This window comes from Salminus brasiliensis, chromosome 1 (genome assembly GCF_030463535.1).
Source record: "Salminus brasiliensis chromosome 1, fSalBra1.hap2, whole genome shotgun sequence".
Classification (NCBI taxonomy): domain Eukaryota; kingdom Metazoa; phylum Chordata; class Actinopteri; order Characiformes; family Bryconidae; genus Salminus; species Salminus brasiliensis.
Window position 1 is genome coordinate 88,462,174 of NC_132878.1, and position 23,181 is coordinate 88,485,354.

At 40.4% G+C, this 23,181-nt stretch overlaps 1 protein-coding gene across 3 annotated transcripts in view; it reads left to right on the forward strand.

Annotated features, from left to right (window-relative positions):
* adam22 (ADAM metallopeptidase domain 22) overlaps positions 1-23,181 on the forward strand; it is a 133,146-nt gene that overhangs the window by 7,471 nt on the left and 102,494 nt on the right. For all 3 annotated transcript variants that reach the window (XM_072692275.1, XM_072692277.1, XM_072692276.1), the window contains exon 3: positions 11,465-11,541. In XM_072692275.1, the coding sequence (XP_072548376.1) occupies positions 11,465-11,541 (77 nt within the window). The remainder of the gene's footprint in view (positions 1-11,464; positions 11,542-23,181) is intronic.

Genomic DNA, 23,181 nt, shown 5'->3' on the forward strand with positions numbered 1-23,181 from the left:
GTACTGTTGTGGGGAGTAATTGTCTACTAGATTTTGGAGCATTGCTGTCAGGGTGTGATTGCATTAAGGTACAAGAACATTAGTTAATTAGATCATCACACCACCTCATCCCAACTCCCTAACTCCCTAAGCTCTTAACTAACCAAACTGCATTCCACGTGAGTGAGCTTGTGTGCTGAACACAGTGCATCCAACAAGAATCCCCATAAAAATCCTATGGCTCGTCAGTGTAGTTGTGTTAGTGGAGATTAGTTTGAGACTAACACTGCTAACAACACTAGAAGTCAATAGTCACCCAAAATGTTTTCCTTCATCCAGGGCTTCAATAAGGTTTGTACAGAAGTGTTGTGGTTTAGGATGCAATATTCAATATTCTGGCAATATTTTAAGAATATTTAAGAGAAATGTCAAGTCAAATTTATTTGTATAGTGCTTTTTACAACTGTTGTCGTCACAAAGCAGCTTTACATAATTAATAATTAGTAAAAGACAAAAAAGAAGTAACTTAAGACATTAAGGATCAAATGATGACAGTATCTATATTAAGCTTATTGTACTAAGGAGGTTGGAGTGGAGTAAAATGTAAACCCTGTTAATACACTGTTTACTCCCCAGTCCTTAAACGGAAGCTGTGCTGTGAACACCACTCATTCTGAATGCACTGTTTCTCTGATGTCACGAGAACCAACCAGTTTATTTACTACATCCATCTATTCAGCTTCCGCACTTCAGCCCCGCCAATCCATACTGAAGTTCTCTGGGGTGTTTCAGCTCTGAGTGTCTGAAATGGATGTCTGTACAAAGAGTTTTTATTTTCTATAGTTCGCAGTAAATCATACTGTGTCCTAAACCACATCGGCAAGAATACGCAACTGTAAGCTCAAACCGAGCTGGATGAGGTTTAAGCGGATTGAGATAAGAGTGTGGGAACGTATTTACAGAAAAAAGATTTGGGGGACTACTGACATTGAGTGTTAGCAGGGTTGTGGCAGAAAGGAGGATTCTGTGATGTGGGACACAATATAAGGTCAGCATGCAAGAGGATGAGGCTGGAAGGAGCCATAAGACCAATGTTATAGTACTGGACTTCACAACTAATGTTTGTCTAGAGGCTATCAAAAGGCATATGATAGTAGGCTTATTCACTGTGCCAGTATTACATTCATGCTCATTGCATGTTGTGGCACGTTTAGTCACAAAAATGTGCAGTGCAGTTTCTACTTTATTGACCCAGTGGAAACATCTGAAGAAAAGAAGATTGGAAGTGGTTGGTTTCTAGAAACACGCATGCAGGTCCCTACTCCTGTGATCAATTCTAAAAAGAGTATATTATGTATTTCTGTTTCAGCCCCTTAAATTCCAGTCTTATTAATCAGTTCTTAATATTGAGACTTATTATTGATTAACTACTAAACTAAAGCCTATTTTAACTATTAGTTATTTTTTATGTGATTGCAGATGAGACTGTCCATATGTTTTATAGTCTGATTGCAGAGTGAATGGCTTTCTGCAATTGCCTGAATCCAGAGCTTCATCAGTAATATTAGCCTTCTTCTAAAGTACCTCATGCTGATGAATAACAATGCCTGTTAATAAACAAAGCCACGGGGGACTGAGGGTAGTCAGTGCCCACAGAATGAAAATTTGTGGAAAGCGTTAGGTTTTCTAATTAATTACTGGACGTTTTTATGCTTCTCGCTTGCTTGCTAGTTTGCAGTAGGCTGATGGGGCGTTTGTGGTGGTTTCCCCTGCCAGGCTGGTCTACCTTGCATCACTTACACTTGGTCACTTAATGCATCTTGAGTGTCAGGATGATATCTAGATAAGGCCAAGCCACATAAAAATGCAGGTGTGAACGCACCCATGCTGTATTTAAAACAGATACAAATTCGATCTATAAAACCACTTCAGGAGGTGGGCTGAGACGCGCTGGAGCCACTTTAGCAATGTAAACATATCCGTATCCAAATCTCTCCAAGATACATTGGACAACCAAAACGCCTCCCAGTTCAACCAGTAATAATTGCTGCATAACAAGCAAATTTGCATATTTCATTGACTACTGAGTGTAAATACATGTGGCTAAAAGTCACATGAAATGACCAGGTGTAAACAGGATCATAGTTGTGTGCATGACAGCCCATAGCACAATATTCACCAAAATAGATGAGAAGGAATTTTGTTTTGAGAGCCAGCTAGCATTCCAGCTTGAGCAATATTAGCCTCCGCCCTGCGTCTTCCATAACTGTGGGAGTAATGCAGGGTCGGTTCGCACAGACAAAATGAAATGGGTTGTTTTTGAAATGCCTTTACTTCAACATCATTTAATCCGTTATTACAGTTCTTGCATCAAGACACTCCCAGATTTCCCCTCCCTGACACCATCTTTAAGGGCTTCATGATGCTCACACTTTGTTGTTGCCTTTCAATAAAGATGCCAAATGATTTCAGTAAATCCTTGTCTTCTCCACCCATCGCTCAGTGTGATGCTAGCCTGTTGGCCGTTTGTTAATCTGGCACAATGACAGCAGAAAACATGGACAGTGCAACGTCTCTCAAAAGCCACCACAGGTCTAGCGTCTCTGCTACTTGGTTGCAGTATGATATGTGGCTCCGCCCTTCCCTGTAGGTTTCAAATGTGACAAAACAGCCCATTTTCAATCTCATTTTTCTCCTCTAAACTGCCCAGTATTTAGCCCAATAGTTTGTTTCCCCTGTTCGTTTTTAAACCCTTACTCTGTAATATCATAAGAAGGCCTTCTGATTGACAGCCTTGGCCGGATAAGACTGGGACAAACTGGGAATCCAGGGGGAAAATGCTCTGCTTCTGCGCTGTTAGAGCTCAATGAAGGCGGTCTGAGACGCACTTATTCTGGGAAAAGGGGGCAGGTCCATCAAATGAGTAGGTGTCTCTGGCTCTACCACTGGTCTCTACAGCACAGACTCTGGTTGCAAATTTGATGACATGGCAGGTAATTTTGGCTTCATTTCCATAGAAAGAAAGGAAATAGAACCCCAACATCCATGCTTTCTACGGTCAAAGATCTGACAAAACAGGAATGGACAGTTAGTGTTCCCCTCCAAGCATGTTGAGAGCAAGCATGTGCTAAGCTTCCCCCTCCCAGCTTGGTAGCTTTGTGTGCTGGTTGTTTGTGTTATGTATGTGTGATGAAAATGTTGGGGAGAATGGATTGCAAGTCAGTAAGAATTAGAAACAGAATTGGGGGCTTGATGTGGGGGAACCCTTAACACCATCCTTAGCACTCTAGGCTGTATGTTGCTATGAAAGAATCTGTGATTGTAGCCTTGTGTTCAAATGCATCTTTTTAATGGGTTTTTGAACATTAAGGTCAGCACATTTGGCAAGTTGTGCTGGACAGCACTCGTGGGAGACCTATAGAGTGTGATCCCCCTTAAGGACCCCAACGTAACAAGTACCCACAAGCTGTATGAAAGAGAGTAAGAGGCAACAATCACAGTGAAGTAGATCCACTGACTGTGATTTTCATGTTAATGAAAATAATGTACTTTCTGAAAATGATACAAAACAGTTTACACTGCTAATGTTTACTAGCCTACACTGCTAATGTTTGTTTGTCCACCCAAGATAAAACAAATGCACTGCTTTTTACATGGAAAAATCCATCTTTAGAACACAAATGTAATTAATTGTGATTAATCACAGTTCTGTTTTTCATTGTTTTATAGTCTTAATAACATTTAATCTGGATATATTACGGTGTGTATTAATATTTGCAATATGTTAAAACCTCTGGTAATGCTGAACTGCTGATCGCAGAACAATTAAAACATACTGTCTGTCTCAATCTTGGCCCTGTCCAAACAAGCCGTATCAGTGTCTCAGAAAGCCCTGATGAGGCCTAATGGCCCTGTGATTCAGCAGTTAGAGCAGCCTGCACCAGTAGTATTTGCTGAGACACTTAACATGCTTTTGCAGTGCATTCAGGCCCCATCTCGAAAATGCCCTTAAATCATCTGCCGCGCTCTGCTATCGTCTAACCAGGTCTGTTTTTAGCCCTGTGCGCAGCTCAGCTGACGTCTCCTCAAAACAAGATCTGTCGGAAAAGCGAATGCGGAGGTTTATTTATAGTATTTGATCGATGCGAAAGGGTGGAGGAGGGGGAGAAACCGTTAGCTTACTATTTTTGGTGTTTCTTTAATTGAGACAGATCATCAAAACTGGACTGCAGCAGGTTTACTGAGGACAGAAGCGAGTGCATGCTTAGAGAGACGACTGTGGCGATGAGCCTCGGGAACGAGTGCTGGGAAATCTTCTGTCCTCTTACACACTTACTCCCCCCCTCTGTGTACACTTTCGATCCCTCTAATGAGATTTTTGTGTGTGTACGTGTGTGTACGGTTGTTTACGTGTGTGTACGTGTGTGTGTGTGTGTGAGTGTCAGGATAATGCAGTCTGGTGCTTTTGCAGTTGATCTTTTTGTAGAACAGGTCTGAACTGTATTTTTACAAAGATCTAAGCCTCGTTCTCGTCTGGTGGGCAAAGGGCTTATTATTGTTAATTGATGTTGTCTTTAATTGCCTACAATGTACTACTGTTATCTCACACTGCATTGCGAATGTTTGGATCGGTCCAAATAAAACAGTGTCATTGAGCATAGCACCAATTTCAGCCTACACTGCTAATGTTTACTAGTCTACACTGCTAATGTTTACTAGTCTACACTGCTAATGTTTACTAGTCTACACTGCTAATGTTTACTAGTCTACACTTCTAATGTTTACTAGTCTACACTGCTAATGTTTACTAGTCTACACTTCTAATGTTTACTAGTCTACACTGCTAATGTTTACTAGTCTACACTGCTAATGTTTACTAGCCTACACTGCTAATGTTTACTAGTCTACACTGCTAAAGTTTACTAGACTAAACTGCTAATGTTTACTAGTCTACACTGCTAAAGTTTACTAGACTAAACTGCTAATTGTTACTAGACTGAACTGCTAAAGTTTACTAGACTAAACTGTTAATGTTTACTAGTCTACACTGCTAAAGTTTACTAGACTAAACTGTTAATGTTTACTAGTCTACACTGCTAAAGTTTACTAGACTAAACTGTTCATGTTTACTAGTCTACACTGCTGTTTACTAGTCTACACTTCTAATGTTTACTAGTCTACACTGCTAATGTTTACTAGTCTACACTGCTAATGTTTACTAGTCTACACTTCTAATGTTTACTAGTCTACACTGCTAATGTTTACTAGTCTACACTGCTAAAGTTTACTAGACTAAACTGCTAATGTTTACTAGTCTACACTGCTAAAGTTTACTAGACTAAACTGCTAATTGTTACTAGACTGAACTGCTAAAGTTTACTAGACTAAACTGTTAATGTTTACTAGTCTACACTGCTAAAGTTTACTAGACTAAACTGTTAATATTTACTAGTCTACACTGCTAAAGTTTACTAGACTAAACTGTTAATGTTTACTAGTCTACACTGCTAATGTTTACTAGTCTACACTTCTAATGTTTACTAGTCTACACTGCTAATGTTTACTAGTCTACACTGCTAATGTTTACTAGCCTACACTGCTAATGTTTACTAGTCTACACTGCTAAAGTTTACTAGACTAAACTGCTAATGTTTACTAGTCTACACTTCTAATGTTTACTAGTCTACACTGCTAATGTTTACTAGTCTACACTTCTAATGTTTACTAGTCTACACTGCTAATGTTTACTAGTCTACACTGCTAATGTTTACTAGCCTACACTGCTAATGTTTACTAGTCTACACTGCTAAAGTTTACTAGACTGAACTGCTAATGTTTACTAGCCTACACTGCTAATGTTTACTAGTCTACACTTCTAATGTTTACTAGACTACACTGCTAATGTTTACTAGTCTACACTGCTAAAGTTTACTAGACTAAACTGCTAATTGTTACTAGACTGAACTGCTAATGTTTACTAGCCTACACTGCTAATGTTTACTAGCCTACACTGCTAATGTTTACTAGTCTTAACTGCTAATGTTTACTAGTCTACACTGCTAAAGTTTACTAGACTAAACTGCTAATGTTTACTAGTCTACACTGCTAATGTTTACTAGCCTACACTGCTAATGTTTACTAGTCTACACTGCTAAAGTTTACTAGACTAAACTGCTAATGTTTACTAGTCTACACTGCTAAAGTTTACTAGACTAAACTGCTAATTGTTACTAGACTGAACTGCTAATGTTTACTAGCCTACACTGCTAATGTTTACTAGTCTACACTTCTAATGTTTACTAGACTACACTGCTAATGTTTACTAGTCTACACTGCTAAAGTTTACTAGACTAAACTGCTAATTGTTACTAGACTGAACTGCTAATGTTTACTAGCCTGCACTGCTAATGTTTACTAGACTACACTTCTAATGTTTACTAGACTACACTTCTAATGTTTACTAGCCTACACTTCTAATGTTTACTAGACTACACTTCTAATGTTTACTAGACTACACTGCTAATGTTCACTAACCTACACTGCTAATGTTTACTAGCCTACACTTCTAATGTTTACTAGACTAAACTGCTAATGTTTACTAGACTACACTGCTAATGTTCACTAACCTACACTGCTAATGTTTACTAGCCTACACTTCTAATGTTTACTAGACTAAACTGCTAATGTTTACTAGACTAAACTGCTAATGTTCACTAACCTACACTTCTAATGTTAACTAGACTACACTTCTAATGTTTACTAGACTACACTTCTAATGTTTACTAGACTACACTGCTAATGTTCACTAACCTACACTGCTAATGTTTACTAGCCTACACTTCTAATGTTTACTAGCCTACACTTCTAATATTTACTAGACTAAACTGCTAATGTTTACTAGACTAAACTGCTAATGTTCACTAACCTACACTGCTAATGTTCACTAACCTACACTTCTAATGTTTACTAGTCTACACTGCTAATGTTTACTAGTCTTAACTGCTAATGTTTACTAGTCTACACTGCTAATGTTTACTAGTCTACACTGCTAATGTTTACTAGACTACACTTCTAATGTTTACTAGACTACACTTCTAATGTTTACTAGCCTACACTTCTAATGTTTACTAGACTACACTGCTAATGTTCACTAACCTACACTGCTAATGTTCACTAACCTACACTGCTAATGTTTACTAGCCTACACTTCTAATGTTTACTAGACTAAACTGCTAATGTTCACTAACCTACACTGCTAATGTTCACTAACCTACACTGCTAATGTTCACTAACCTACACTGCTAATATTTACTAGACTAAACTGCTAATGTTCACTAACCTACACTGCTAATGTTCACTAACCTGCACTGCTATTATTTACTAGACTAAACTGCTAATATTTACTAGACTAAACTGCTAATGTTTACTAGTCTACACTGCTAATGTTTACTAGACTAAACTGCTAATGTTTACTAGTCTACACTGCTAAAGTTTACTAGACTAAACTGCTAATGTTTACTAGACTAAACTGCTAATGTTTACTAGACTAAACTGCTAATGTTCACTAACCTACACTGCTAATGTTCACTAACCTACACTGCTAATATTTACTAGACTAAACTGCTAATATTTACTAGACTAAACTGCTAATGTTTACTAGTCTACACTGCTAATGTTCACTAACCTACACTGCTATTATTTACTAGACTAAACTGCTAATATTTACTAGACTACACTGCTAATGTTTACTAGTCTACACTGCTAATGTTTACTAGTCTACACTGCTAATGTTTACTAGACTAAACTGCTAATGTTTACTAGTCTACACTGCTAATGTTTACTAGCCTGCACTGCTAATGTTTACTAGTCTACACTGCTCATGTTTACTAGCCTGCACTGCTAAGGTTTACTAGTCTAAACTGCTAATGTTTACTAGTCTACACTGCTAATGTTTACTAGTCTACACTGCTAATGTTTACTAGTCTACACTGCTAATATTTACTAGTCTACACTGCTAATGTTCACTAACCTACACTGCTAAAGTTCACTAACCTACACTGCTAATATTTACTAGTCTACACTGCTAATGTTTACTAGTCTACACTGCTAATGTTTACTAGTCTACACTGCTAAAGTTTACTAGACTAATCTGTTAATATTTACTAGTCTACACTGCTAAAGTTTACTAGACTAAACTGTTAATGTTTACTAGTCTACACTGCTAAAGTTTACTAGACTAAACTGCTAATGTTTACTAGTCTACACTGCTAATATTTACTAGTCTACACTGCTAATGTTTACTAGTCTACACTGCTAAAGTTTACTAGACTAAACTGTTAATATTTACTAGTCTACACTGCTAAAGTTTACTAGACTAAACTGTTAATGTTTACTAGTCTACACTGCTAATATTTACTAGTCTACACTGCTAAAGTTTACTAGACTAAACTGTTAATATTTACTAGTCTACACTGCTAAAGTTTACTAGACTAAACTGTTAATATTTACTAGTCTACACTGCTAAAGTTTACTAGACTAAACTGTTAATGTTTACTAGTCTACACTGCTAAAGTTTACTAGACTAAACTGTTAATATTTACTAGTCTACACTGCTAAAGTTTACTAGACTAAACTGTTAATGTTTACTAGTCTACACTGCTAAAGTTTACTAGCCTGCTCTGCTCATTGCTGTAGTGTGATGTGATGTGCTTGTGCAGGGAATCGAATCCCAGTCGGCCACAGGGAACACGGTATTGTTACCCACTATGCTTCACCAATTAACAGTTCATTTCAGTTAAGGTTAATACAACTATTTTTCCAATTTTGGCCCAACCGATGCCTCAGTTGGTTAATAATATCAGCTGGACGTTAATGACCTGTGGGTTTATTGGCATCAGCTAAATACACTAGAATGGCTTCACAATTAGTCACATTTTCGGCCACAGCATTACATAGATCACATCAGTGAGTCTTGGGCACCCATGACCCTGACGCCAGTTCATCAGTCGTCCTTCCTATGAGCACTTTGGAGATGTTCTGACCTAGTCCTCTAGCCATCAGAATTTGACCATTGTCAAAATGCCTCCGATTTTCATGCGTGTCCATTTTCCCAGCTTTGAACACATCACCTTTAAGAACGGACTGTTCAGTTGCTGCCTTATATGTAGATCTCATCTTTTGACAGAGGTTTATTTACGTTAAGTTAATGTGACAATGGGGAACTGTCAATCATATTAGTCAGCACTGCTTATTTAAAGCTATTGTTAAAATGTAAAATTAAACACAGTTAATTGGTTAGCTGTTTTTTTTTATTTTTACTGGAATCGTATTAGATATAATAAATATATATAAATATAAATATATGTAGAGGTATGTGTTATTTCTAGGTGTTGTTTTTTATTAAAATTATATTTATTAACAATAAACAAATAATAATTAATCCCAGACCAAACCAATCATATGTTGTGGACACCAAATTGTGTGTGTGCTTGTGCTTGCAGGCCGCTATTGTAGCGGTAGTACTTACCACACACGCACACCCACACACATACACACTCGTCCCCGAGACAATAGACTGGATTTTGGGGTGTGCCTTCTGGGCACGTGGGCAGAAATAAGCTGGGAGGGGGCAGGGTGTTCTCTTCATTCTTGGGTCATTCATGGGTGAAGTGTGGTGGATCCCCCCCCACCCCCCAACTCCCTCCTCCTCCTCTCGCTCCGTTGCTTGCCTGCCCCTCCTTCCGGCGTTTCTTTTTTTAACCCGCCGTCCTCATTTTTACTGAAGGCCACTGAGCTGGGTTTGGACGGGGTAGCCGTGGTGGCTCCTTTGGGAAATGTTAGATTAGGGTTGGGACTCCTCTCTGCCCCATACACTTCGACTGCCCCCCCCCTTCCCCCCCATGTGCATGCGCACACACACAGACTCGCACAGCAGAATGAGAACAATGTGATGTGAGCTGAACGCATCCCTTTCTTCCCTAAGGGGACTGTTATAATGCCCCTGCCATATGGGCCCAGGGCGCGTGCTGAATTAACCGGCAGTGCAGTCGCGCTGCCACCAGCCCTGCGCATCAGAGCGTGCTCGCAATGAATTCAAAGCAATTAGGTCACCTGACCCCTTCCTGGAGAGCTAAGCATGGGCTCATGGATAGTTGAGACATTTTTAGCCGGGACTATTTGGTAAAGACATTGTTAATGTATCAAAGCAAGTGCGGCAGGGATGGAGGTAGGAGAACTTGCAGTGACATTGTACGTGAACGGGACACAGCCTGCATATTTGATTGATTCATTTCCAATACGTGTCTGTGGACAATGTCAGTTCTTTCTTGCCCTCCATCAGCTAATGTAGACATGCCATTTCAGATAAAATAGACTATGATAGAAAACTCCCATGAAGGTTGAATTACTGAGATTCTTCACGTTCTTCAAGGGTTCTTTGGTTTGCTAGCTAACGAAGCATAGCATAGCATTAAATCAGTAAAGTAGCTTAGATTAAATCTGTAAACCTCTGTAAACAAGAGGGCTGAGCAGAGCCTTTATAGAAAAGTTCTTCTCACAGTTACAGCACTGCACACTCATGTGGTTTAAAGCTGTTAGGAACAGCTAGTGTAGCCTATTGGGTAAAAACACACCTTTTCCTCTACCTAAAAACATGGATTCAGACATGCAAGTAAGGTTTATTTAAGTTGAATGAATCCAGTTCAATTGTGTAAATTCTCACAGTAATTTTTCATTGCACAGTGTACATTTATTATTTTTATTATATTAATGATATTGATGAATTTTTATATGTCGTAAAAGCCTATCTCTATATGCTGTGTTTTATGTACATTGAAGTGTACAGATGATCAGCTGAACATCATTTTGTCAGGGGTGCCAAAACCTTTGCATATGCATGAAGAGCTGCAGTGTTGTTGTGTTTGTTGGGGCGCTATTCCCATCATCTCATTTTATAAATGTTTAGGTACACTGCATGTACACAAATGTTTGTGGACCCCCTTCTAATGAATGCAGCATTCGGCTACATTACGTTGCACCTATTGCTGACACAGATGTGCAAATGCACATTCTATTGCCTATAGAATGGGCTCTCTAGAGCAGATGAACATGAGCCTAATGCGGTCTAGAGGGGTGTAAAGCCCCCCAGCATTGAGCTGTGGAGCAGTGGAGTGAGAGTGCTCCATTTAATTTTTTTGGATAGTCAAATCCTTTCAGCAATGCTTCAAAATTTGGTAGAAATCCCCTCCCTGGGCAGATACTCCAACAAATGCAGGCTTAATATTTTTTAATACCCCTGATTTCAGTAGAATCAATGAACAAACAGGTGTCCTAATACCTTTGTTCATGTAATGGATATTGGAATCTGCCCGGACGTTTCATACTGGTGCATCCCTACTAAGGGCAACATTTTTTCCCTGTCTTCTTCAAAATAAGTAGTGGAAAATTACTGACTTGCCTTCTGCTTTGTGTAATGTGTCTTTCACAGAAGAACCATTTGGCCCAGACCAGCTTCCAGGTGAAAGCATTCGGCCAGACCTTCATCCTGGACGTGGAGCTGAACCAGTGAGTATATATCACCCTGTTCACCTCTTCTCTGCTGGTCCCGCAATTGCTTGCTGCAGGCTAGGACAAGTTTATAAGTTCTGTTATTACATTGTTATAAGCCGTTGTTAAAATGATTCAGAGGCCAGGTTAAGTGCAATGAGAGTGGAAGGTATGAGTAATGTGGGTAGAGATTTTTTTTTTTTTTTGAGGCCAGGGTTTTATAGCTGCTGATGGACTGCTGGATCATAATGGCTGGAGATTTATGCTGAAGGTTGGTGAGAGGATCCCTACCTATAGGACTGTCAGACCGCTCTATCGATCACTGTATCCGGCTGATGGGAAATCATCTCTCTCTCTCTCTCTCTCTCTCTCTCTCTCTCTCTCTCTCTCCCTCTCCCTCTCCCTCCCTCATCCTCTCTTCCTCTGCACTCTGCTGACAGTGAGTATACAGACTGTAAGACTCAGCATCTGCATATTTATGAAGGGATGAACACATGGGAGTGATGACAAGTACCAGGACTCCATCTATTACTCAGCTGTTACCATTAGCAACCTTTTTATTAGCACTAGCACTCTACTCTAGTACTACTGTTATGCTCATGCTGGTAGTCACTGCTTGTGCTGGTAGTCACTGGCTTACTCCTATAATATCTTATTTAGTGATTACATTGATTTCTAAGAAGCCTACCTACAAGGACCCACATTAGCTTTTTGTCAGCAAAGAAATGTGAGGGGAAACTACAATAATTCCTACGGAATATCTGACTTTGCAGACTTCTAGAGAGAATTTTGCATGCATAACATCACATGAAGTGACAGTAATTGGCCTTAAACATGTAACACAGACCAGAGACCAGACTCAATGACTGAATGAATGGGAATGAACACAGGAAACACCCGGGTGCCCAAAACAATTTGCTGTGTTGTGGATGCAGACTGTTTTGCCGTTTGTCTTTAACATGTTTGTTTGGTTTAGCTGCCTACCTGCTAGTTCTGGTCATGATGGTGAAGCTGGCCCTATTGGTTGGCCAGCTTGGTCATGCTGGTCAAGTTGGTCATGATTAAGTCTAGCTGGTTAACCACCTTGGTCATGCTCTTTAAGCTGGTCTTGCTGGTCGACAGGCTTGGTCATGCTGGTCCAGTTGGACATTCTAGTCCACTGGCTTGTTTGTGCTGGGTAAGTTGGTCATATTAGTCCTTCTGGTTGACAAGCCTGGTAATGCTGGTGGACCACCTTGGTCATGCTGATCTCGCTGGTCAATCAGCATGGTCATGCTCTTCAAGCTAGTCTTGCTAGTTGACTTGGTCATGCTGGTCAAGTTGCTTAAGCAGTTGGTCTTGGTCTTGTCAAGGAACCTGATGTATATACGTTGTTCTATACAATGTTAAGGGTTGAGGTTTTTACTGAACTTTTTTGTTTTAGAATATAGAGCTTGTATACAACCTGTGTAGTTTTTATGTTTTTTAAGCTTGCACTGCGGTAATAAAATAATAGCCTCTCTCTCTATCTGCTATGTTACATAAACATATTGGCTTTAGCATATTTCCATCACACTCTGAGATCTAAGTGCTATTAGTGGAACTAGAGGGAACAGCAAGAACATTTCCAACCGCTAGCAGCGCTAGTCATTATCGGGGCATCTGTTTTCAGTGTGCTCCTCTAACTTGCAGCTATAATACTGTCATTAATAGTTTCACAGCATGTCTGCTGCTGGAGACAATGGAACGCTCTGCAAATGTAGGCTAATTGTAGTAATGCACCGTCGTGAATATTTGAGGAGGCTCTTTCTGCCTCCATATAGGAGCTATCATAACGACCATGGAGAAGAGCGCATTTGGCTTTAGTATATGCCCCTCTTTATGCCTTTGTAAGCCTTGTAAAGGCTCTTTGTGAGCGTTGTGTGTCGTAGCTGGCTCTGTAATTGGCCTACCATTTGCAGACTAATTTACTGCTAATGGTGAAGCATTATGTCTGAAATACACCGGACCAGGGCTAACGGCAAACAGGTTGCTCTGCAGGATGCACTGACCTAACCACTGACCTGAAAATGTAGACTTTTTTTATTATATTTGCTATTTTTATTATATTCTTTGGTTTCTTTGTGAGGACGTCTTTCATATTCGTGTTCCTGAACGGAAACTGAATCAGGGTTGTCTAGGATAGGTTGGGGTTTCACTCTTTTTCAATACATGAATCTTTATCTATTGTTTTTTCTATTAGCATGACTGGGTACTTTTACATTTACTAAGTTTACTGTGCACTCATTGCTGCACACACACACACACACACTTGTCTAGTCCCTGTAGTAGCAATAGAATAGGACTCTGGAGCAGACAAACCTGAACCCATTGGCACCATGCCGAATGTCAGGTGTGGGCTAGAGGAGCATAAAGCCCCCCTGCAGCATTTAGCTGTGGAGCAGTGGCATTGTGTTCTCTGGAATGATGGTGATGCTCCATTCTGTACTTTTTGGATGAGTTGGGGAGTTGTTGAAGAGGTGGGATGGTGATCATCCAACATCCTGACCCCACTTACACTGTTGTTGCTGAATGCGATCAAATCGTCACAGCAATGATTGATTGAGCAGGTGTCCCAATACTTTTGTCAATATGGTGTACTGAAAATCATGGTGAATTATGAAATAAGCTTTGAGGATTAGTTTTAAGGTATCTGAGTATTCAGAGCCTGTGAAACGCTGCTCGGGCCAGACCTAATGATGTCCTGTGTTAGGTGCCAGACTCAGTATTGGCTTCAGGCTCTAAGTCCTGATTCATCTCCTCACAGATCCTAATGGATAGGTGGCTGACGAGGCCTGCCTTTAGTATTCTCTTCTAGCCATTAGCATGCTCTGCTTTTGCTTCTTGAACGTGTTGTGGCTCAGATTCCACTCCACGGTTTGTGTGAAACAGTTTATCTCCCTCACTTAGTCACTGGAGACATGTTTGGTGAGTCATGTGAACTTAGCCTGGGGAACAGATTTCCCAGTATTATGACAGAGCACATGCTCTTGATGTTTACTGCTTGTGTTTGAACAAGTTCAAACTCTGTCTTTGCTCTTTTCACATGCTGCTATCTGGCTTTGAGCATATATGTGTGTGTGTGTGTGTGTGTGTGTGTGTGTGTGTGTGTGATTTTAGTTTGTGGCTTGGAACTGGATGGCCTTGGCTGATCTACTGACGTTGCTAATTGATCATTCTGGGCGAGGCTCCTCTTTTTGCTTCTCTCTCTCACTTCTCTGGTTCACGTCTCTCTTTCTCTGTGGGTTGTTTTCTTTCTCAAGCATGCTCTCTCTCCTTGTTGGCGGTGTGTGTATGTGTGAGCGAGTGTGCAGTGCTGAGTGATTTGAGTGACTTGGCTTTGTCTTCACCCCCTGCAGAGAGGCCTAGTTTGCCTTGAATGATCAATGGCCTTCACCAGTGCTGTTTTCCCATTCTGCACTATGGCTTATGGGGAAAGCATATTTTAAAGGAATACTCCAAAAAAATGTTACTTAGCATCTATCGGTCACGACTGCGTTGTACTTCCAGTTTCCACAGAGATAGGTTTTAAGTTTGCGTTCTGTAGGCCCATATTTCAAACATTTATTAACATAAATCAGCATCTTCCCATTGACTTCATTTATAAGTGTGTTTAAAAATCAACTGGCTTTCCTTTTTTTGCTCTGTACTGGCAAACATGTTTTTTTTGTCTTTGTTAACTGACTTTATGGTTCAGATACATCAGGTGAGTGACCTGGCGAAAAACATTAAACATTTGTCCTTTTTGATATCAGCTGTAGCTGTTTAGTCTGATGTGGATGCACTTAACCAGTTCATCAGCCTCAGCTTCTCACTATATTTTACTTCAAGGATGAAAAGAAAGAGTATCTGTCCGGGTCTGTTTTGGATGTGACTGGTCTCATCTGTTTATCGCAGAGATCCAATGCCCTCTCACCCTGTCCTACACACATGCGCATACAGGCATACACACATATGCCTTTCTCTGTCCTTCCGCCCCCCGCCCCTATGTGGATGGTGAATAATGGACGGGGTCGTTAGATTAAAGGGGGTCGGCGCAAATGGGGTTTTCTCCTTTTCAATCATCTTGCGTCACCGTGGCGACAGAGTGCACGGCCAAGAGGAAGCGTGATTGGGGCAATATTGGCCATGTGGGGGGTTGTAGGCAGCTGGAGTTTTGAATACATTATAGACAATGAGGCTTTACCTGTAGACCAAGAGCCTGTGAGTGCACCCCAGGATTTTAACATGTGTTTACAGTCTAACAGTCTTAGGTTTTCATGTCTTCTTATGTTGTTGATTTCTTGTCTTTTTAACTAATTACTGATTGTGTAAAGCTTTGCTTGTGACCACAACAGTTGTAAAATGCACTAAACAAATAAATTTGTAATAAATATATAATCAAATAAATCTGATTCTATAAGGGATTCCACCAAGTTCAACATTTCTGCATAATTCAGTCATCACTGTACTACAGCGCCGGTGGTCGTAGGAACTGGGGGCATGACAGATATTTTATTTTGGTATTAATATTGGCAGGTAATTGCTTTTAAAAAAGAATCCGCATTGGACCACAATTTCCATATTGATGCATCCCTTATACATCTGTCCAAATGTTTGTGGACACACCTTTTAATGCATTCTGCTACTTTAACACCTTAAACAGGCTATGGCCAGACATGGGCTAGATAGAGGGGTATAAAGTGCCCCAGCAATGAGCAGTTTTTTTTTTTTTTTTTTTTTTTTTTAAATGATTGTGCTCCATCCAGTACTTCTGGGATGAGTTGGGGATGGGGTGGGATGGTTATTTTCCAACATCCTGACCTTACGATCGCTCTTGTCACTGAATGCAGTCCTCAAGTCCTCACAACAATGTTCCAAAATCTAATAGAAAGCCTTTCCTTAGACAGTAGAGACAGTTACTCCAACAAAAGCAGGATTGAATACCCCTGATTTTGGGAGTAACTTGCATGTATCTCTCCATGAATGGGTTTAACCAATAAAGGAATGGATTTCTGAGAGCTAGCTTTTAGACACATTACATATTTGGATGTCTAGAATTATGCAGACATGTTTAACATTCAGTGAAATACTGATTGCAATTATGATTTACGTTTATGCAGGATGTCAGTCCTGTGCTGTATCTTTTAAAATATTTGTGCAGCTGCAGACTTTCCTGCTTAGGAGAGTATCAAGTGACCGTGGCCTTCACATGGGTTTCTCTTTGAGTTTTCAGTGTCGTATTTCTTTTTGACTCATGCCTTTCTGTGTTGTTTTCCTGAGTGAGAAACAGCCATCGGGAGACATCGGGCTGTGGGTGGTACTGTGTGAAGTTGTGCTTTCAGACACAGTGGTATTGAATATTGATACGCAGTGTTTTTTACATCTCATTTTGCGTAGGCTGGTAGAAAAAATTATTCTATTCCTGACAGAATTTCTCTTATTCCTCTCTCTGCTTGTCACGCATACATGACACACGGATAGCCGCAAACTGTTCATTCTCTCACTCGATATGTAAGCGCTCAGGAAAGTTGCATTTGCAGCTTTGAATTGATTAGACTGCAGTCAGAAGGGTCACAGAAGGGCGGCGCGTGTGTGTGTGTTGGTGGAGGTAGCTTTGGACTGATGAGTTTTTTATTCACTTGGGGATTTTTTGTATTGTTTTGTTTTCTTAAGCTCTTTTGAATATGGATGACGTCTGTGAAAAATTGTACTTAGCTCTGCATAAAGCTTAGCGGCAGTGTTTGCAGCATCCCCTCCTGTCTTGATATAAATTTAAGGTCTTCAGAACAACTCAGTGGAGTATAGACAGGAGACGAAACCTCATAATGTTTTTGCCCATTCTTCAGTAGGGCTTGGCTGGATCACCCAGGAACTCATTGCTGATAGTCAGTGGCAAACTGTGATTACTAGAGCTAGGCCTTCAGGCTGAGTTATAAATCTTAAAACGTATTAAAAAAGGTATAAAAACATGTCCGTAATAAATCTAACGTCTGCTAGCATACCTATGGGACCCTAATAGCATTAAGGCTAAAAGCCGAGCACATGTTTGTGGCTGTTCTGGATTCAACCCAGACAATTGAAGCTTTTTTTTTTTTATCTGAGAGACCCTGTTCACACCTGGTCACTTCATGCGTCTGGAGCATCAGGATTGTATCTGCATAAGGCCAAACCATATTAAAATGATCTACCAACACTATATGGACCAATGTATTTGGACACCTGCTCATTCGTTTCTTCTGAAATGCTTTTACCTGCTTTCTACTAGGTTTTGGAGCATTGCTGTAAAGACCTCATTGCGTTAAGCGACGATGATCATAATGAGGTCAGGGCATTGAACCCTAGTCTGTGCCATGGAGGGAGGAGTCTTGCTTCTCACTGTGCTACACCAACCTTATTATATGTTACCCTAACAAGAAGAGAAGTCAGCATGAACTCAAAGGTCACACATTCAAATCTCGTGGCTGACCTGCTACTCCTGGATTGTGCCTTTGGGTGAAACATTTGACCCCCCCCTCACTGTCCCAGGTGGTGCTTCTCTGCTAGCTATAGGCAGCAGAGACCAGTGTCCCTTGTCTGAGGATCAATAAAGCACCCACATGTGCGTGAGGCCTAATGAGGACATTTATGTGAGCACCAGATGTTAGCATGTAGGCTATATTCAGCTGGGACTGTTACAGAAGAGGCATTGACAGTAAGACTGTTCAGTGTTGAGAGTAATCCGGTGCTGTTTTTTACATTTTGAGAATGGCACACTTGGCACCCTTCACCAATAAACACCCACACAATGAATTTTCAAGGAACTGCGCAGAATGGAGGCATTGTGCAGCACTAGCTTTTGTTGCCATCCTAGTCGTCTCCAGCTGTGATCGTTTTACTCTGTTTGGGCAAGTGCTTTGTACATCTTAATATACACTTACCACCCATTTTAGTAGAAGCCTGTACCTTGTGCTCCCATACACTGGCATCTTTATTAGAAACACAGATCCTGTACTTTTACTCACTGGCCAATTATTTTTTTCCCCATACCAGTGTCACTCCGAAGTTGAGAAGGGATCACTACCCAAAAATATCCATCCTGGGGCTTCAGGTTCTAGCTTTAGGATCCTGGAGGATCCCTTTTTAATGAGTCAGTCAGCACTTTTAGGGTTTCCTATAGGCCTAAAATGTCATTTTGAGAATATGTTGGAACTCAAATCCCTTTGTTATAGCAGGTTTCTTGATTAGCTAATAATAATAATAATAATAATAATAATAATAATATGGTTTAACTCCACCTTGGTGGTTTTGAAATTAAGTACATCTAGCTTGAATTTTTAATACATAAGTATAAAAAAATCCTGTTAATTATTTTATTTTTATTATTATTATTTATTATTTTATTATTATTATTATTTAATTTGAGCGTGAGACTAAAAAATGGCTGTAATTTTTAAATGGTTCATGCCCTTAAAAAGCCAAAACACATCTCAAGGGCTTCGTTAGAAATCCAGTGAGCTGGTGTACGAAGACAAAATTACAAAAACATGTGCCACTGTCCAAATACTTCTGGAACCACCTGCATTGTGTCAGAAACTGATGAATCAGAAATAGTGAATCAAATTGTAAACAAAGACATTTCAAAGTGCAAAAGTCACAAAATCCATGGTGAACAAACATTGCTTAGGCCTCAAATGTATGAGTTTATTCAGTGCTGCTGATTTCAGCATTTGGCTTGACTAGGGCTCAGGTGTGAGTAGGATATGTGAACGCTAAGGAAAGGTTAAGGCCTTCCCTGTCCCCCCAGGGCTCTCAGCTGCAATACGACTGAAAGCTAATTAACCCTGCAGCGAAGACTACCCAAGTCAGCCCCGAAATTCAGTCACACTCACACACTTAATCTTACATGAGCGATTCACAATAAAACAGAGTTACAACACTGTGTTTCAGCAACCAGTAACCCTTAACTGAACTCGTGACTGGCCAAGGTCACAAGATAAAGAAAGTGCAGCATTAGAGCAGGGCATTGTATGATCGGCTTGTACACTGACCTTCATAACACTGTGAAATTCACCAGTGAAATTCTCCAGTCTGGCCTGGATAATTATCCATCTAATGACTGTTTTACAGCCATTAAATGCTAAGGCAGATTTGTCCACCTCAGATTAATATACCCTCACCATCAAATCAAAACCATATAACGCACATTTTAAAAGATCTGCCCTTTATATTTACCTTTCATAGTGGCTTGAACAATAGATTTGCACCAGAATTACTTACTTACTATATAAACTTTAACTGTAGAAGCTCCTGAGTGATGCTCTCTAAGTGTTGGCCCTCTTATTAGGAGATTGTGACTTCAATTCCATGTGATGCCACAGTCATCTGTGGCCAGGAGTCCAAGAGAGCATAAGGCACCAGTCAAGACGTGGGATATACCTACTAGGCAGCCAGTAATCAGCCAGTTCTTGAAGGTGATGTGTTGGAAGCAGGATAAATGGCCAAGCATGTAAGCCACTTTGACAAGAACCAAATTGTGATGGGTAGACGATTGAGTCAGAACATCTCCAAAACATTTTCTCACTGACATGAATTAAGACTAAACCTTTCCCGTTTTAGGTCAGTTAGGATTACCAAAATTATTTCTATTTGTTAAATGCCAGAATAATGAAAGAGCGGTTTTTAAAGGCAATTTCTATTACTTTCTTCAAATAGTTGGTTACAACTGGTTACACAGTGGCTTAAGAATAACAGTTGATGTTTTGGAGAGGCCATCACAAAGCCCTGATCTCAATCCTATTGAAAACGTATGGACAAAGCTGAAAAGGCATGTGCGAGCAAGGCGGCCTACAAACATGGCTCAGTTACACCAGTTCTGTCAGGTGGAATAGGCCAAAATTCCTGCCAGCTATTGTGAGCAGCTTGTGGAAGGATATCTGTTTGACCCAAGTTGTACAGTTTAAGGGCAATGGTACCAAATACTAATGAAATGTATTTAAACTTTTGACTTTGAAGAAAGTATTTAAAAACATTCCCTTTCTCATTATTCTGGCATTTAGCCAATAGAAATAATTTTGGGAATCCTAACTGACATGAATTTAGAATAAAATGTTCCAGTTTTAGGTCAGACAGTTTTTTTTATATAGTGTATGTAAACTTCTGGTTTCAGCTGTACATGCTCAGCAGGGTTGGGGCTGCAATGCTGACAGCAACGGTAGGGTAGGGTAGGGTAGGAGCAGCACAGCAGTCAGGTATAGACGGGAAACAGACAGGAAGCTTCAGTCATACACAGATGCCAGCGTCGTCTCACCCAGAGATGACAGCTCAGAACATGTGAATATGGGCTGAAGATCATAGCGAAATCAGCGCCTCCTTATATAACCGCTTCGTTGTGCTAGTCGTGTTTAGCAGTCACTAACTCTGGGCTATCTCAGTGTGCTGAGAACATGAACAGAAGGAGGGAGGTGTGGCTGAATACTAAGCATTTGTTTTGGTTCTGAGATGCTGGTTCTCTAGTGCGACATTTACTGGCAGACAGAATCATGTAATGTTCCTTTAATAGTGCAGGATTCTTTAAAGAATGAAGTTCCCTCTTTAAATGCACCTGAGAATCAATAATGTGACAAGGTTGAAGATTGTCCTGCATTATTTTCACAGACATAATGGAATTCATCAGAAGACCTGGAGCTGTGTTGGTGGAGACACTCACACGCTGTCCAATTTGTGTTTGGAGGCTCATTTACCCATTGCGTATATAACATATCGTGATCATTCACAAATTAGATATATCCAGCACATACAGCAGTAATGCATACCCACTGCTGGAACTGAGTGGAATCGTCTGCTTGCCCTTAACATCTTAAGCTCGTCATCGGTCTGGGTCACTGTGAAGGAGAGAGACAATTTACAGTGGATGTAATGAAAAAGGGAGAACGATGAGAGGGAGAAAGGGTGGGTTGGTGGGTGGATGGAGAGATGTGAAGTGCACAGGGGGAGAGAAAGACAGGGAGATGAAACCATGGGTCGTCCTTCATGCACCCTTGAGTCTGGGTGGAGGAGGAATGTGTGCCTCCAGACGTGAAGAACAGAGCTGGATGGGGGAAGGAGAAGAGCGGGAGAGAGAGAGCTAGATGGAGATTATAGAACAGCCTATGTACTTTACAGTGTTTTTTTGTTTTTTCAGACTGTATCTGATGTTTGCTACACAATGGTTTATCCTGAGAGGTTCTTAAGGCCTACATACTGTAGTGTTTGGGTTCTTCAGACTGTATCTGATGTTTACGACGGAAGCATGTGTCCTGACACTTGCTAAAGGCGTACATGCTGTAGTTTTTTTGGTTCTTCAGACTGTATTTGTTTGCTTTACAATCATTTATCCAGAAAGGTTCTAAAGGCCTACATACTAAACAGTGTTTTTTGGTTCTTCAGGCTGTATCTGATGTTTACTACTCAATCGTTCATCCTGAGAGGTTCTAAAGGCTTACATACTGTAGTTTTTTTGGTTCTTCAGGCTGTATCTGATATTTGCTTTATTTGCAATCATTGGTCCAGAAAGGTTCTAAAGGCCTCCATACTATACAGTGTTTTTGGTTTCTTCAGGCTGTGATCTGATGATTGTTCTAAGAGGGGACAAATAAGGATGGGCACCTCTATCTGGTTACCTTTATGTTGCTTATATATACTAGCCTGTCCATTCTCAATCAGTGCAAGCTTTCCCCACAGTGAAGGTCATTGTTTTAACCTGGTTGATCTCCTGCTATCGGAGTGTCAGGTCTAGCTCAGCACTGGCCTGGAATTCACCATCTATTACATTCTCTCTGGGTCTGTCTCACACTGCCCCTATGCTGCTCTTTGTTTCTTTCCTGTTTACTACTATTCTCTATACTATTCTCTTCCTGTCTCTCTCTCTCTCTCTCTTTCTCTCTCTCTCTCTCTCTCTCTCTCTCTCTCTCTCTCTCCCTCTCCCTCTCCCTCTCTCTCCCTCCCTCCGGCAGTGTCTCTCTCTCTGATCTCTCTGTGCTTTCCGATCACTGCAGTGCTGTGGAGGCTCAACATCACAGCAGGGACTGAGAGAAAGGGTCTGTGTGTGTGGGCATGCTTTTATGTGTGAGTGTATGTTTTCCAAGATAAAATGGCAATATGCAAATAAGATGATTTCTACATACAGTTGTGTGAAAAGGCTTGGTCACTCCTGCTCAAATTAATTTTTATCTTTGAGAAAACAGGTGAACACACCAGTCAGCCATAACACCAAAACCACCTGACTAATATTGTGTAGGTCAACCTTGTGCTGGCAAAACAACTCTGAACCTCATATAAAATAATGAGAGATCAGTATATGGAACTAACATAGCAAGAACCTCAAATACTGTTGTCCAGCATAACCAAATAGATCTGTGAAACAGGCCAATTCCAAAACCCCAAAACTGTTATGTAGCCGTTTTGAATTATATTCACGCCCCCAAAATGTACCTACATGCAGCTCTAGCTTTTGAAATGATAAAAATGTGATGTTGAGAATGTGGTGGTGTTGATACTGGAGAGCAGCTCATCACCTCCTGACTAAGTTATAGGAATACAGGTTGCCAGTGACCGGGGAGCTCAAACTCAGCAAACAAGCGAACTTTGAGGGAAGCAAAAGGCTAAAAGCCAATTCTAGCCATTTACCATCTCTTTTCTCCG